The sequence below is a fragment of the Elgaria multicarinata genome, chromosome 2, assembly GCF_023053635.1.
Source record: "Elgaria multicarinata webbii isolate HBS135686 ecotype San Diego chromosome 2, rElgMul1.1.pri, whole genome shotgun sequence".
NCBI classification, from domain to species: Eukaryota; Metazoa; Chordata; class Lepidosauria; order Squamata; family Anguidae; genus Elgaria; species Elgaria multicarinata.
Window position 1 is genome coordinate 103,777,492 of NC_086172.1, and position 14,283 is coordinate 103,791,774.

The window sequence follows — 14,283 nt, forward strand, 5'->3', positions numbered from 1 at the left end:
TGGCGACCGGAGCGCTCCGCCTGAACTCGGAGCTCCGAAAAATGGCCGCTTCTCTTCGCCTTGCTTCTAGGGGGTCCGCTCCTACTCCGCCTCTGGGTAAGGCGGAGCAGGCCAATCCGCTACTGCTTCTACGCTCCTAATCGGAGCGGAGCACATCCCTACTTTAAACGTCATTACGAACACCTTGAATTCCAACTGCAAATATATTGGCAGCCCGTGCAATTCCATTAAGACTGGTGTTATGTGGTCTGTATGAGAGGTCCTAAGTTCTGTTGCCTACCTGTTGTTGTGACTGAATCGGTGGCAGGGAAACAACAAAGACCTTTGGGCACTGAATATTTCATGAATGGACACAGAAATAGCCGACTATAATAGAATTGTCAAAACATTCGTAAGAGGGTAGGAATTCAGGTTAGGCTGACCCAGCTTGTCAGGGTGAGACAATGAAATACCTACACTTGCACCTTTATCCCTGTCACCAGTAGGCAACAGATCTTGTTTACCAGCATCCTTTCATTCTGCTGGTGATGGGCAATGCACTAATGTGATGGTCAAGTGTGTTTTCCATGTCCGATATTGAATTTGTGGCTGTCAGAAGAATTCCGATCATGCATATTATGGGGTCGCTGGCAAAGCACGAACCCATCTATAATGTTATTACCTTGCTTTTTTGAGCGTGAACTCTTCATTGTCACAATTGCTTTTAGGGACCTTTCGAAATGAACAACTTGGTGACAGGAGGTCCGTTGTGGCTGCACAATCTCACTCTGAGAAAGGGGCCTGGCTGTGAAGGCAGAGGGCACCTTAGAAATTCTGTACATTCAGGCCTGCAGTAGGATTTTCACACCCACCCACACACCTCCAGTGTCCTATGACATAAGTAATATATAATGTGGGGATAGACATGTAAAATATAGGTTGGATCCAGCTAGTGTCTCTCCACTAGGGATGTCAGAGAAATCCACAGTGGATTCAAATAAGATTGGATTTCTGTGAACCTGACCTGTGAATTCTGCAGCTGACCATCTTTTTCGGAGTTAAGGGGGTTCCGTGAACTTGTGCACCATTTTTTAAAACTTTTGTGAGGGATTTGCATGAATGTGCCCTTGCACACTTACACTACTACATGTTTGCAAATGAATGAACTTCTTGTACAAAAAATCAGACTCCGTTAGCGAGTAGATGACGCAACGAAAGACACCCGACAATCCACAAAACACAGATAGAACGGATTCAACAAAAGCCCTACACCTCTACTCTTTCCTGATGGCTCTTAGATCAAGTAGAGGCTTCCATCAGCAGAATGTGAAGGCAATTTTTGCTAATAACACCTCTTGACTGCAATCTACCCCCATGCCATTTCTCATGCTGTTCTGAAGGTCCCTTAACCCTCCAGAGCCTGTAGAGCTGTGAGTCAACCATAGGGACAGTTGCTTCTGGGGCAGAAACAGACATGATCTGAAGCATACATGTATCTGATTGGCTTTCTTCAATTGCAATCTATCCTGGTACTAACTGGCTACTTACATTTGCTTCTGTGGGATTTAAAAACAAAACAAAACAAAACAGATGTATGCCCTCGTAAGCAATCACTTGCAAAATATGCCTGCTTTTATCTTTGCCCAGCCTCACCAATGATCTGATGGCAATGAAAGGAACCTCAGGACCAAACTCCCTCTCCATTCATTCATTTAATTCATATATCACCTTTCTATACCGCACAATAGCCAAAGTTCTCTGGGCAGTTCACAACATGATACAAGATAATACAAAACTTTGAATGTACAAAAAATTAAAAAAGTCAAAGTAACAAGAAAACTGCCAGAACTTGATTAAAAACAACAACTCCACAATTAAAAAGCCCCATCATATGCCATCAAATGCCCGGGAGTAGAGGAAATTCTTCACCTGGTAACAGAAAAGATGACAATGTTGGCACCAGGTGGACTTCACTGGGAATAGCATTCCACAGTTGGGAGGCTACCACTGAGAATTTGCTATTCTCTGAACCTCTGTCAGAGGAGACACTTATAGAAGAGCCCAAGATGTTGATCGTAGTGCATGGGTAGGTTCATACAAGAGAAGTGCTCCATCAAGCCTGTGGTCCTGACCCATGTAAGGCTTTATAGGTCAAGACCAGAACCTTGATTTGGGCTCAGAAACCTACAGGCAGGCAGTGTTACATCAGAGCTCTGTTTGGAGCTCCTAGTGTCATTTACTTCTTAGGGACTGGAGTTGTGGTGCATAGAGAAGTCTTGCCACTCCCCCCCCCACCTTGCCATGTTGCATCCCAATCTAGATTCTTCTCCTCAAAAGCTGGTCTGCGCCAAGGAGGGGAACACTTCTGGGCTTGAATGCTGAAGTCCACAAATTCCCCCTTGCGTGTCTAAGGTCAGCTCTAGCTTGGAATGGGGCTATGGTATAGAGAAAGTTGCCCTGCCTGTATCCTGCAGCCCAAAACAAAATAGAGGGCTCCCATATATAATGTGCAACTGGCCTGAGAAGAGGCCATCCTCCACTGCATGTGTGAGTGTGCTTTGACCCCACCTGCTCCTGACCCAGTCAATGCATGCATGGGCCACTTTAAACATCTCCTTTACCGAAGCAGCTGTCAGCTAATGTTTCAGTCTACAAGACATCATAGTTATCTTAATTAAAAAGAAAAAGCTACTGGAAAACGTGTGGGAAGCAGGAGTGAAGTGTGAAGGAAAAGATGATTAAATGAATGCACGTAAGCTTAGCTGTCCAGCCCCAAAGCGATTAATTACAAAAATGGTTACTGAAGTTTTTGTAAATCACAATTCCAGCATCATGAAGAAGTCTCATGGCTTCAAGTCTGAGTTTCAATTGCCTTTGCTTGTCCAGGGTTACACAAGTCATCTGTTTTAGGGTCTTTCCATTTGAGGCTTTTATTGTGTAATCACCCTGCCGCATGCATGGGATTTGTGTGTCCAGACATGTCATTTTCCATTTGCACCCATCCCATATTTTCCCATTGCTTCTTCCATCTTTTTTTTAAACACAGGAAATTCATTAAGGAGATATTAAATATCTGCACAAGGTGTTCATCATTGGTAGTGCTCGGAGCCATCCATCTGGATGTGCCCTTATTCGAGACCGAAAAGTTAATTTTCAACAATCTTTATTTGTCCATCCACTGTCTGTAACAATTGTGACATGGACACTTTTACAAATATACACTGAAGACCTCTGAGGCCTACAGGTTACATGCATGTGCCATAAGGGATGCAGAGGGAAGATGGCTGAAGGCTGTACAACTCAAACGCAGTATCAGTGTAGCGACAGCAGTAGAGAAGGAGCAGGCAGGCAGTACAGGTACTATCAAGGTCCGCCTGCACAGTGGCCTTTAGAAGGCACAGGTGCAAACCTAAGGACCACTGCACAAGCATACCTTGATACCAGTGGGTTTTATTCAGAATCAGCCAAGATGCTGAACCCTATCCCCCAAATAGGTTAACAACTTGGAAAACTCCTTTAGAGTTCTGACTGAAACCCAGAATGGATTCATAGCCCAAGCAAAATCGGAACCACAAGTCTCCACTGACAGATAGCATTGAAATAATGTGGCCTAAGAAACAGGCCTATCTTGCCTCTGAGTGCTATTGGGCGGTATAAAAATGTAATAATAAAATAATAAATAAATAAATAAATAAATAAATAAATAAATAAATAACAATACTTCCTGATGGGCAAAGCAGCAGACAACACACCACTTTACAGGTGATTATCTCACCATTTCCCTTTTCCAAGCTGTGGAAAGCTGTTATTTGATTTACTACAATTCCCACCATCCCTGACTGTTGGCTATCCTAGTAGGGGCTAAGTTGGAGTTACATTTTATTTTCTCAGGCTGGCTAAAGTGGATCAAATGTGTCTACTGGTATGTTTGATTTCAGCATGCTGGCCTTCATGTTTCATTTCCTTCATCCTTGCACCATGACTGAGAATGGCTAATTCTGCTTTTTTGTTCACATTGGGAACATTTTTGCTGTAAGGTTTGCCATATGAACATCTTCAAGGCTATATCATAGTCTATTTGAAGTTTGATGGGCCTTTTATGAACACAGAGCCAAGTGGACAGAGTTTGTACTGGTTTTTCTTTCTTGATGGAACTACGCAAAATGAGGAAAATCTGAGGCTGCATTCTTGTATATCTACTCAGATGTAAGCCCCATTGCATTCAATGGGACTTACTCCAAGGTAAGTGTGGACAAGAGAACCACTAAGCTATTCAACTGTTGAATCAATGGTTAATTAAAAAAAGTTTTAAAGCAAATTTCAAAATGTTATTTACTTATTTGATTTGTGCTCCATCTTTCTACAACAAAATGGCACTCAAGGCAGCCATACAAATACTTCCTTTTGTATATTATATTTAGGGTGACCATATGGAAAGAAGGCCAGGGCTCTTGTATCCTTAACAGTTGTATTGTTTGAAATGAAATTTCAGCAGGTGTCATTTGTATGCATGCAGCACCTGGTACAATTCCATCTTCATCACAATAGTTAAAGCTGCAGGAGCCCTGCCCTAGAGTGATCAGATACAAAAGAGGGCAGGGCTCCTGCAGCTTTAACTGTTGTGATGAAGAGGGAATTTCATCAGGTGCTGCATGCATACAAATGACACCTGCTGAAATTCCATGTTCAATTAATACAACTGTTAAAGATACAGGAGCCCTGTCCTCCTTTCCATATGGTCTCCCTAATTATATTTAATGCTTAGAAGTCTAATTTGTAAATTCAAAATTCATTTTAATTGTCTAGTTTTATTCAATTATAATATTGGCTTCTACTATATCAGGGGTGGGGAACCTTTTTCAGTCCAAGGGCTGAATTCAGTTTCAGAGAAGCTCCGAGGGGCTGCATTCCAGAGGTGGGTGGAGCCAAAGAGAAAAGGGGTGGGGCCAAAATACAAAAAAATACCAGCATGTTGCAGCTTAAAGCTCTGACTGCCAGTAACTAAGCTTTCAGAGAGGAATTCACTGTGAGAATCTTAGGAGGACTAACAATGGATTGTATTATTATTATTATTATTATTATTATTATTATTTATATAGCACCATCAATGTACATGGTGCTGTACAGATATGCTGTATAGATAATTTTGTTTTTGTTTTTGCATGAAAATATAGCAGCTGCTTTGGATGGTTCCCTGCAAAGCGATGCCACGACAATTTTCTTCAATGCAATGGTTATTATGGATGATGATAAAATCAATTTTAGGGCACAGTCCACAAAGCCAAATTTCACTATTTTAAAGCATTATTGATGGTTTTTGAGCACACAGTTAAGCACATTTAATCAAATGGTCTCTTCCGTTGAAATTAATGCAGGAGGTTAAAAGTTAAGCATGGCTGGATCATGCCCAGTATGACTAACAGCAGTTGGGATTTTCCGGCACTCATCCGCTTGGATGCATCAGGGGCAGGAGACTTCCGAGAAGTCAACCTTGCTGTCTTTCTCCCTGTCATTTGCAATGTAATTTGTGGGTAGCAAAAGCCAAAACTGGAGAGATTCAGTAATATTTGTATGCCATTCTTGGTTTTTATGGGTTGCCATCAATCAGAATGTGTCACTATTTCGATTATTTTTAAGGCATGTTAGGCCTGGTGAGGTATTCTGTCTTTTGGCATTAGACCTTGTTGGTTGGAAGCCAAGATTTAATGGAATGACTTTCTAATTATAAGCCTGGATATAGAAATTAATTTCCAGCACCTGTTTCCTGGGCAGTATCAAGGAAAGGAAGATGTTGATAAATGTGGAAGGGTTCTGGGTTCTGCATATCACCAAGAGATGCTGTAAGATATTCCCTTTCATGTGCCACTTATATGCATGCACAATACTATGTATTATACATATTGGGCCACAATCCATCATAGAGGCCATCATGATGGCCATTGATTTCAGTGAGACATAACTGCATTTTTTTTATTGGCACTCCCTTCTGACACCTTTTCAGACATAGACCTATGGATTTTGGCCATAGTATATCATTCATGTATCACACTTAAGTCTACGAAACACATATGACAGTGGTGCTCTCATCAAGACAAATGAGAAATCCAATTACTATCTTAGGGGAGAACTGTAGCTGAAATTCCCTGATTCTTCTACCAGGGATGTTAGAATACAAAAAACACATATGAAGGGCAGGATCACAACAAAAAGCCATTCTAGCATGAGTCTAGATCAGCTTTCCTTCACCAGGCACTAGCCAATGGGCATGCTGGCTGGGTATGTTGGGAGTTGCAGTCCAACACATCTGGAGAGCACCAGGTTGGAAAAGGCTGGTGGAGCTGGTTGAGAGGGCAACTGTATTGGGGTGGTTTCCACATCCGCCCCACCTCTACGATCTCTATATTATTTTCCCAGGCGTGCCTTTGGGCAGGGGTCATGGGGGACCAGTTTCATGATGCCCCTTCAATGTAAATATCTGACCTTAGCATGAAATAATAATAATAATAATAATAATAATAATAATAATAATAATAATGTATTCATTAATTTATTACCCACCTCTCCCTTTGGATCGAGGTGGGGAACAACATTAGTACAGGAATCAACACATTTTAAAAATTCTTGATTTTACATTAACCTGGGTAGGCCTGCCGGAAAAGGCTAGTCTTCAAAGCTTTAAAATCACAGAGAGAGTTAATATTACGAATCTCCTTCGGCAGGCCATTCCATAATCCAGGGGCGACAGAAGAAAAGGTCCTCTGGGAAACAGATGTCAGCCTGTTGGCTATCAGTTCATTTCTGCACCCACTTCAAGATACTGGTTGTTATATAGGCACATTAAGGGACATTTATGCAGTAGAGGCTGGTGGCTCCAATTTTTCCATGAATGGCTCCTAAGCTTGCTGAGGACTACTAGCTGCAGCAGCATTTGAAGCAACACTGGCTGACACACTCTTTTACAAACCTATCATAGCTAAAGGCATCATAAAACCATCATAGTACATTTAGGTTGCAATCCTACACCCAGTTACCTAACCGAATGGGACTTCTGCATAGACTTGTATAAGATTGCAATGTCAGGTTGCAATTCTAAATGCACTTACTAGGGAATAGAGGATAGTGGCTCCAATTTTGGTAAGGCTGTGAATCCATTCTGGGTTTCAGTCAGAACCAGCCAGAACTCTGAAGGAGATATCCAAGGTGCTAAAACTATTTTGAGGATATAGTTCAGCACCTTGGATAGCCTATTTAAAGTTCTGGCTGGTTCTGACTAAAACCCAGAATGGATTCACTGCCCTACCAAAACGGGAGCCACCAGCCTCGACTGTATTGCAGTGTCCACTTCCCACATCAACCTGCCCAGATCTTCTACCGACTGAGTCCCTTCTCTGGGTGCCTCTGCCATCAGGGATAAAAAGGGTGGGGATCAGGGTTCACCTGTGGCACCCAACTTGGGAGTTCCTTCCCTAGAGAAGCATCCCCAGTATCTACTTAAATATTTTTTTGTCAAAACATTTTTTGTCCAGTCAATTTTTTTGTTATACTAAGCTTTTAACTACCTCTGATCTTCATTAAAACTGCTGTTCATTTTGTTATGTAGCCTTTCAAAACGTTACTAGTCTTTCTGTATTTACAACGGCTTTTCATCTCCTTCTGTATTTTATCATGTTTAATTTGCATTGAGCAGCGCCCTGGGTATAGATTATGAAGAGCGGTACACAAATGTTAGAAATCAATAGATATTAACCATTCCTATGACTTCTTTGCAGAGTATACAAATTGCCATTCCATGTTTCTATCCTCACAATCATGCTATTATGGCAAAGTAGTGATTGGTCCAGATGTATCTAGCATCATGCCTGACTTTTCCTTGTCCAATATTACACAATACCTGCTTTCCCTTCTCCTTTTCCCCCAATGAAACTTTTTTTTCTTTTTTGCATGAATGTCTGGATAGCCACACCAGTTGGGCTGTGTGTGGGTTTTTAATTTTATATCTATATCTATACCTATATTTATATGTATATCTATATCCATCCATCCCTTGGGTTGCTTGAGTGGAAAGTTTTATTAGAGTATCTATAATTTAGTTTTGGAATATTTCTTTCAATAATTAATAGATTAATACCAAAAGCGAATGCCAAAGAAAGGTGAAAGAGGGGGGAGGGGGGAGCAGTAGGGAGGAAAGAAAGGGGGGAAAAAGACGGGAAAAGGACGAGGTGTTCGTGGGAGCACCGGCCGCCAGGGGCCGATAGAGAGCTGGAAAACCTGGGGAATAAATCAGACCTAGCCCAGCCGTTTGTCCTTCAGTGGATACGTAAACACAATTGAGAACTGAGCAGGAGACTTCTGCAAAAAGCGGAAGCCGGGAAAGGGACGGCGGACCAGCGCGCCAACGAGCGCAACAGTACTTGTTCGCCCCAGAATGTTGAGCTAATTGATGCGCGGAGGGCGCTTGAGAGGCGATCGGAGAAATCCGAGAGGGAAACACCCCCCCAGCCCCCCACCAACAAAACCCCTGATAGATTATTCGATTGATACCTAGTGTATTCTTCTTATTGGTTTTTGGGGACGGGAGGGGTGGCGCAGGGCGGGAAACAACAACAATGGTACCAACCCCGAGCAACAACAAGTGGACGCTGCTGGTCGAGCGAGTGACTTTGGATGCCAGCATCGCGAAAGGCGATGCGAAGGGCTGCAGCTTCAAGCGTGCGTGAGGGCGGGGGGCGGCAGGGAGGCACGGGGGGGGGGGGTCGGGTCTGAACCGCCACAAGGCAGCGCGCCGCATCTTCTTTGTCAATAGCAACAGCCTGCCTCGATGCGAGGGACGGTTTCGAACCGGTGATTTACAACCATTGCTCGGCGCGAACGGCTGGGCTGCGAAAGAACAGCGAGACGCACTCGCGACAGCCATAATCTCATACCCTTACAGACGAGCTCCCGAGGTGACTTCTCTCCTCCACCCACCCCCAGCGCCCGAAAAGCCCCCCACCTTTTTATTTTAAATACTTCTGCTGGAGTCTGGATTCTCTCCCCCCGCCCCCCTCCTTTCCATGAATGGCTGCGTTTTGGTCAAGCTGGAAGCCGAAAGAAGTGATCGCCGGGCGCTGTAGCCTGCATTCCGTCCCCAAACTCGGGGTCTCTCCGCACGGCAGCCTTACTCGCCTCGCACAGAAGAGAAGGAAATCGCTCGTCCGCCTGTAGCCTCCACTTCTCCTCCTCTTCCTGAGCGATACACCTGTGAAAACAGGTTGCTCGGAAAAACCTCGCTCCCTCCCCCTCCAATGATCTCGATTTCTCTCTCTCTTTCTGCAGATCCAGAGCGCTGCCTTTTCTCTGCCTACAGTGGTAAGTAGACAGGAATGCCCCCCCCCCCCCACTCCGCCGCCTTGCATGATGCTTAGGAGGTTTATTTAGATATGCGCTACGGCTCTCTTAAGAAGATTGTCTCTGAAGCATGCTTTTAAATGCTGTGTGCGTGTGCGTACGTATGTGAAAGCTTCAGTGCCTTTGCTGGGGGACTATTCTACATGCAGCGCAGTATCTTCTCTCTAATATTTCCATAACTCTGCCTTTTCAGTGAAAACTGCCATCATTAATTTTCAAATTTTGGAAAGTGTTTTGAGCATCCTTTGACCTAATCAGCTCTAAAGATGTAACTTGCAAGGCGGCAGATTGTATATTTTGCTAAGGCAATGTATTGTTACGGGTTCTGGGTGGCATTTGTGTTGTTATTCTCTTTGATTATACGTATATGTCCATTCATTTATAGCCATGGTGGATACCTGCAAATATTTCCTACCTTGATGTGTGTAATCCATTATTGTATTTATAGATCCTTAAACATACATATAAAGACAGCACAGACAATGAAATCACACATTTGCAATATAGATGCTCAGCCAGATTCTCTCCTTAGTAATAAAAGCTGTGAAATACTATATGTAGCCACACATCATACCTACCTATGCACCTAGCTATATTATACTTACACCTATTCTGCATCCATACCTATGCTATGCAGACATATCTGTCCATATATATTATGTAATATAGAGTTACCTCCATACATTGTAGATTTGCATTTAAAATCCACTCCCTAGGGATAAAAGAATTCTTGAGTGAGATGTGGGTGTGTATATGCCTGCCTAGTCCTTTAACTATATCTATATATAGACAGATGCACACAGACTTAGAGAAATTGTGTGTGCAATGTGGGTGGCTGTTACAAAGATTGGGAATGATGAGTAGTGCAAGGAGGCAAAACTGAATGCTTTGATATGAACTGCCATCATTTGCATCTCTGGATTATGACCCATCCTTTTCCCCCCCTCCCCTTCCCCCTTTGTTTGTTTGTGTGCATGTATGTGCCTCAGGTTAAGTGCGTCTACTGCATGAGAATAACCAAAGGGTGATCTACTCCCTTCTCTCCAATGGGGAACACAGAGCCAGCTTTTCAACCTCCTCCTCCTCGTCCTCCTCCTCTTGCTATGGTCGGTTCCACCACCCTGGGTGATGCTATCCCAAGCTTAAGACCTTGTTGACAGACTGGTGAAAGTGGGTGTGTTAAGACCTCCTCACTGTGTAAACAAAGCAAAGACTGGGAGTTCCTTCAACTTTCTTAAATAACCATCTTCATCAGCAACCTCCTTGAGAGGCAATTGTGAGAATAGTGGCTATTTTGCACTTGATTGTTTTGAGGAACTCAAGACCTGATGCGTGTGTATATACTTGCCCTCCATATTTTGCTTAGGTGCACTCCTTGCTTGATTCAAAGTGTCCACAGGAGATCATGAACTCAGATCTGTGGATTTTTCATGAACTACTGAAGAATACATTAAACGATGGGATGTCAAATGTTAAAGGTCACGGTCCAAGGATACTTCCTGACCACCTCCGAAGATTATTGACTCTTCTGTCCTTGTACAAACAACCTTCAGTAATTTGTGTCAAAGCCTCTAGCCAGTAAGAATGGAATCCATCTTTTTGACAAACAGGCAGATGGAAAACACAGGTGTGCTAACGTGATGGGATAATGCTTCCAAGAAATTATTTTCCAAACTGCCATGGTCGTGTCCTTCTCATGCAAAACACCCAGTGATGACTATTGAGAAAACGGACGTTTCTTTCCCTTCTTGAGACTTCTAAACACACAAAGACATCATGGAGGTTGCCATGGTAAGTGCAGATAGCTCCGGGTGCAACAGCCACTTGCCCTATGGATATGCAGCCCAAGCAAGAGCCAGAGAAAGAGAGCGACTAGCACAGTCCAGGGCAGCGGCAGCAGCAGCTGTAGCAGCTGCAACCGCAGCTGTGGAAACTGGGGCTTCTGAAGGAGGAGGAGGAGGAGGAGGAGGAGGAGGGCCTCATCATCACTATCACCAGGAACAGAGTCGTGGGGCTTCTTCATCTTCTTGTGGTGGGAATACATCACGCAATGGCTATCATCAGAGTAGTAGAAAAAAGAAGCAAAGGAGGAAAAAGACTCACTGCCTTGGTGGCAGGGAGTTTGGTGCCTCTTTCCCTTGCTCAGAGCTGCTGCCCCTCAGTGGTTCAGAGGAGAAGATCCTGAAGGACTTAAGTGAGGAGGAGGAGGAGGAAGAGGAGGAAGAGGATGGAGAAGATGAAGAAGACGAGGAAAGGAAGTTCTACTACAGTGATGAAGAGGGTGAAGATGAGTTTTCATTTACAGACCAGCCCCCCGAAGATGGTGCTGGACCTGGGGGCTACACCTCTGTCCGCTATAGTGAGTACGAGTGCTGCGAACGAGTGGTCATCAATGTGTCTGGCCTGCGATTTGAAACCCAGATGAAGACCTTGGCCCAGTTCCCTGAAACACTGCTGGGGGATCCAGCAAAGCGAGGCAGATACTTTGACCCACTCCGGAATGAGTATTTCTTTGACAGGAACCGGCCCAGCTTTGATGCAATTTTGTACTACTATCAGTCCGGTGGGCGACTGAAAAGGCCGGTCAACGTGCCGTTTGACATTTTCAGCGAGGAGGTGAAATTCTACGAACTTGGGGAGGAGGCCATGCTCAAGTTCCGAGAGGACGAAGGGTTTGTCAAGGAAGAAGACGACAAGGTGTTGCCTGAAAACGAGTTCAAGAAGCAAGTGTGGCTGCTCTTTGAGTACCCTGAGAGCTCCAGCCCAGCTCGAATCATTGCCATAGTCTCTGTGTTGGTCATTTTGATCTCCATTGTCATTTTCTGTCTGGAGACGCTGCCAGAGTTCAGAGATGAGAAGGAGCTCATTCTGACCCACAACTTGGAGAATGTTAACGAGACGCTACAGCTACAAGGTGGGGGCCACACGATCTTCAACGACCCATTTTTCATTGTTGAGACCGTCTGCATCATTTGGTTCTCCTTTGAGTTTACAGTCCGCTTCTTTGCTTGCCCCAGCAAAACGGTCTTCTTCAAGAACATCATGAACATCATCGACATTGTTTCCATTTTGCCTTACTTCATCACCCTGGGTACGGACCTGGCCCAGCAACAGGGCAGTAATGGCCAACAGGCCATGTCTTTTGCCATCCTGAGGATCATCCGGCTTGTCAGGGTGTTTCGCATCTTCAAACTTTCCAGACACTCCAAGGGTTTGCAGATCCTGGGTCACACTCTCAGGGCCAGCATGAGGGAACTGGGTCTCCTGATCTTCTTCCTTTTCATTGGAGTCATTTTGTTTTCCAGTGCTGTTTATTTCGCAGAGGCTGATGAATCTGCCACCCATTTTCAAAGCATCCCCGATGCCTTTTGGTGGGCTGTGGTGACCATGACTACGGTTGGTTATGGGGACATGAAACCCATAACTGTGGGTGGGAAGATAGTCGGTTCGCTGTGTGCCATTGCAGGTGTGTTAACCATTGCTTTACCAGTGCCAGTGATTGTCTCCAACTTCAACTATTTCTATCACAGAGAGACTGACAACGATGAACAAACCCAGCTGACGCAGAACGCAGTCAGCTGCCCATATCTTCCAACAATACTCAAGAAATTCCGAAGTTCATCATCTTGTTCTACAGAGGACAAATCAGAGTACTTGGAGATGGAGGAAGGGGTTAAAGAGTCTCTTTGTGTAAAGGAGAAAAAGTGTCAGGTCACAGGAAATGGCAATGAGACAGCAAAACAGAACTGTGTAAATGCAAAATCTGTGGAAACAGATGTTTAACTTTGATTGTTTTCAAACCTATTTATGCATTAAAGAGTGCATTGGTTAAAAAATGAAATATGCAAACGGGAATCTGAAACAAGCAGATAGAAATATGCCATTTGCTGGTTAAACATGAATTACAAAGCATTAGTAAACTTGTATTACATATCAAGTAAATGATATACCTTGTGGAGGGGGCTTTATCTGAAGTAGTTTCAAAGTTTATATTTTTACTAGAATGCAGGTGTTTTGCACATGAGGGAGACAATTATACTTTTAAGGAGGGTGTGTTTAACTATCCACCTCACTCACTGCCCACTGGTAAAAGTTAGCATTTCAAGGTATTTACTATGTAAGAATCAATGAAGTTCAATAGCCATGTATTCATTTGTTAATGCTTTAAAAACAGCTTCCATAATTCAGTGGATTTCATAGTCTTTGATTTCAAAATGCTAAGGATTATTGTGGGGAAACTTATTCTATTGAAAGTCCAAATTTAATCTTAAAAATTTTAAAGGTTTGATGCATTTTTTAAAAACACACACACACACACAACCTTGAATATTCAATTGTTAAAGATGCTACGGAGCCCCCAGAAATGGTTTATTTTTATAAGTCTTTTGGAGAACTTGCAGAATTTGTTAAGTAAATACGTGGAAGAACTGAAGTAAGAAAATTATTTAACATGGTCTGGATGTGGTGGAAAAGTGACTGGATTGCTTTTTTTGCACTACTTTATATGCTGGAGATATTCAGACAGAGACTTCATACTGTGAATGTTTACTAATGTTCAATGACAATCATTGGAAGAGTGAATCCTGCATCTTTACTTTCTTGTATTATTTTTTGCGTGATGCTGATTGGCTACTCGGCTAACTTTACATGAATTCCATAGTCTTTTAATTATGAATATCTGTTATCTGGAGAAAAAAATGGATTGTGAAGTAAAATTTTATAATCATTTCCCCTCCTAAATCGATGTTTTCAAATCATGAATCAAAAACAGCAACATACAAGCTCATTCATTTAGTTTGTTAAAGGGACAGAAAATTCCTAACAGGTGTTTGCGTGTGTATTTGTATGTTTGGAGTGAAATAGCAGGGAATGGTAATCAAATATAGCAATAGCCATGGATAATATAAAACATATCCA

General features: G+C 43.2%; 1 protein-coding gene across 1 annotated transcript; it reads left to right on the forward strand.

The window, feature by feature from the left end:
* Nucleotides 1-10,741: 10,741 nt before the first annotated feature.
* Nucleotides 10,742-13,645, forward strand: KCNA4 (potassium voltage-gated channel subfamily A member 4). Its single transcript, XM_063117337.1, has one exon. It carries the CDS (start codon nt 11,143-11,145, stop codon nt 13,147-13,149), a length of 2,007 nt encoding a protein of 668 aa, XP_062973407.1. The 5' UTR covers nt 10,742-11,142; the 3' UTR covers nt 13,150-13,645.
* Nucleotides 13,646-14,283: the final 638 nt, after the last annotated feature.

Coding starts and splice junctions, on each gene's coding strand:
- KCNA4 (XM_063117337.1), top strand. CDS start 11,143: ATGGAGGTTGCCATGGTAAGTGCAGATAGCTCCGGGTGCAACAGCCAC.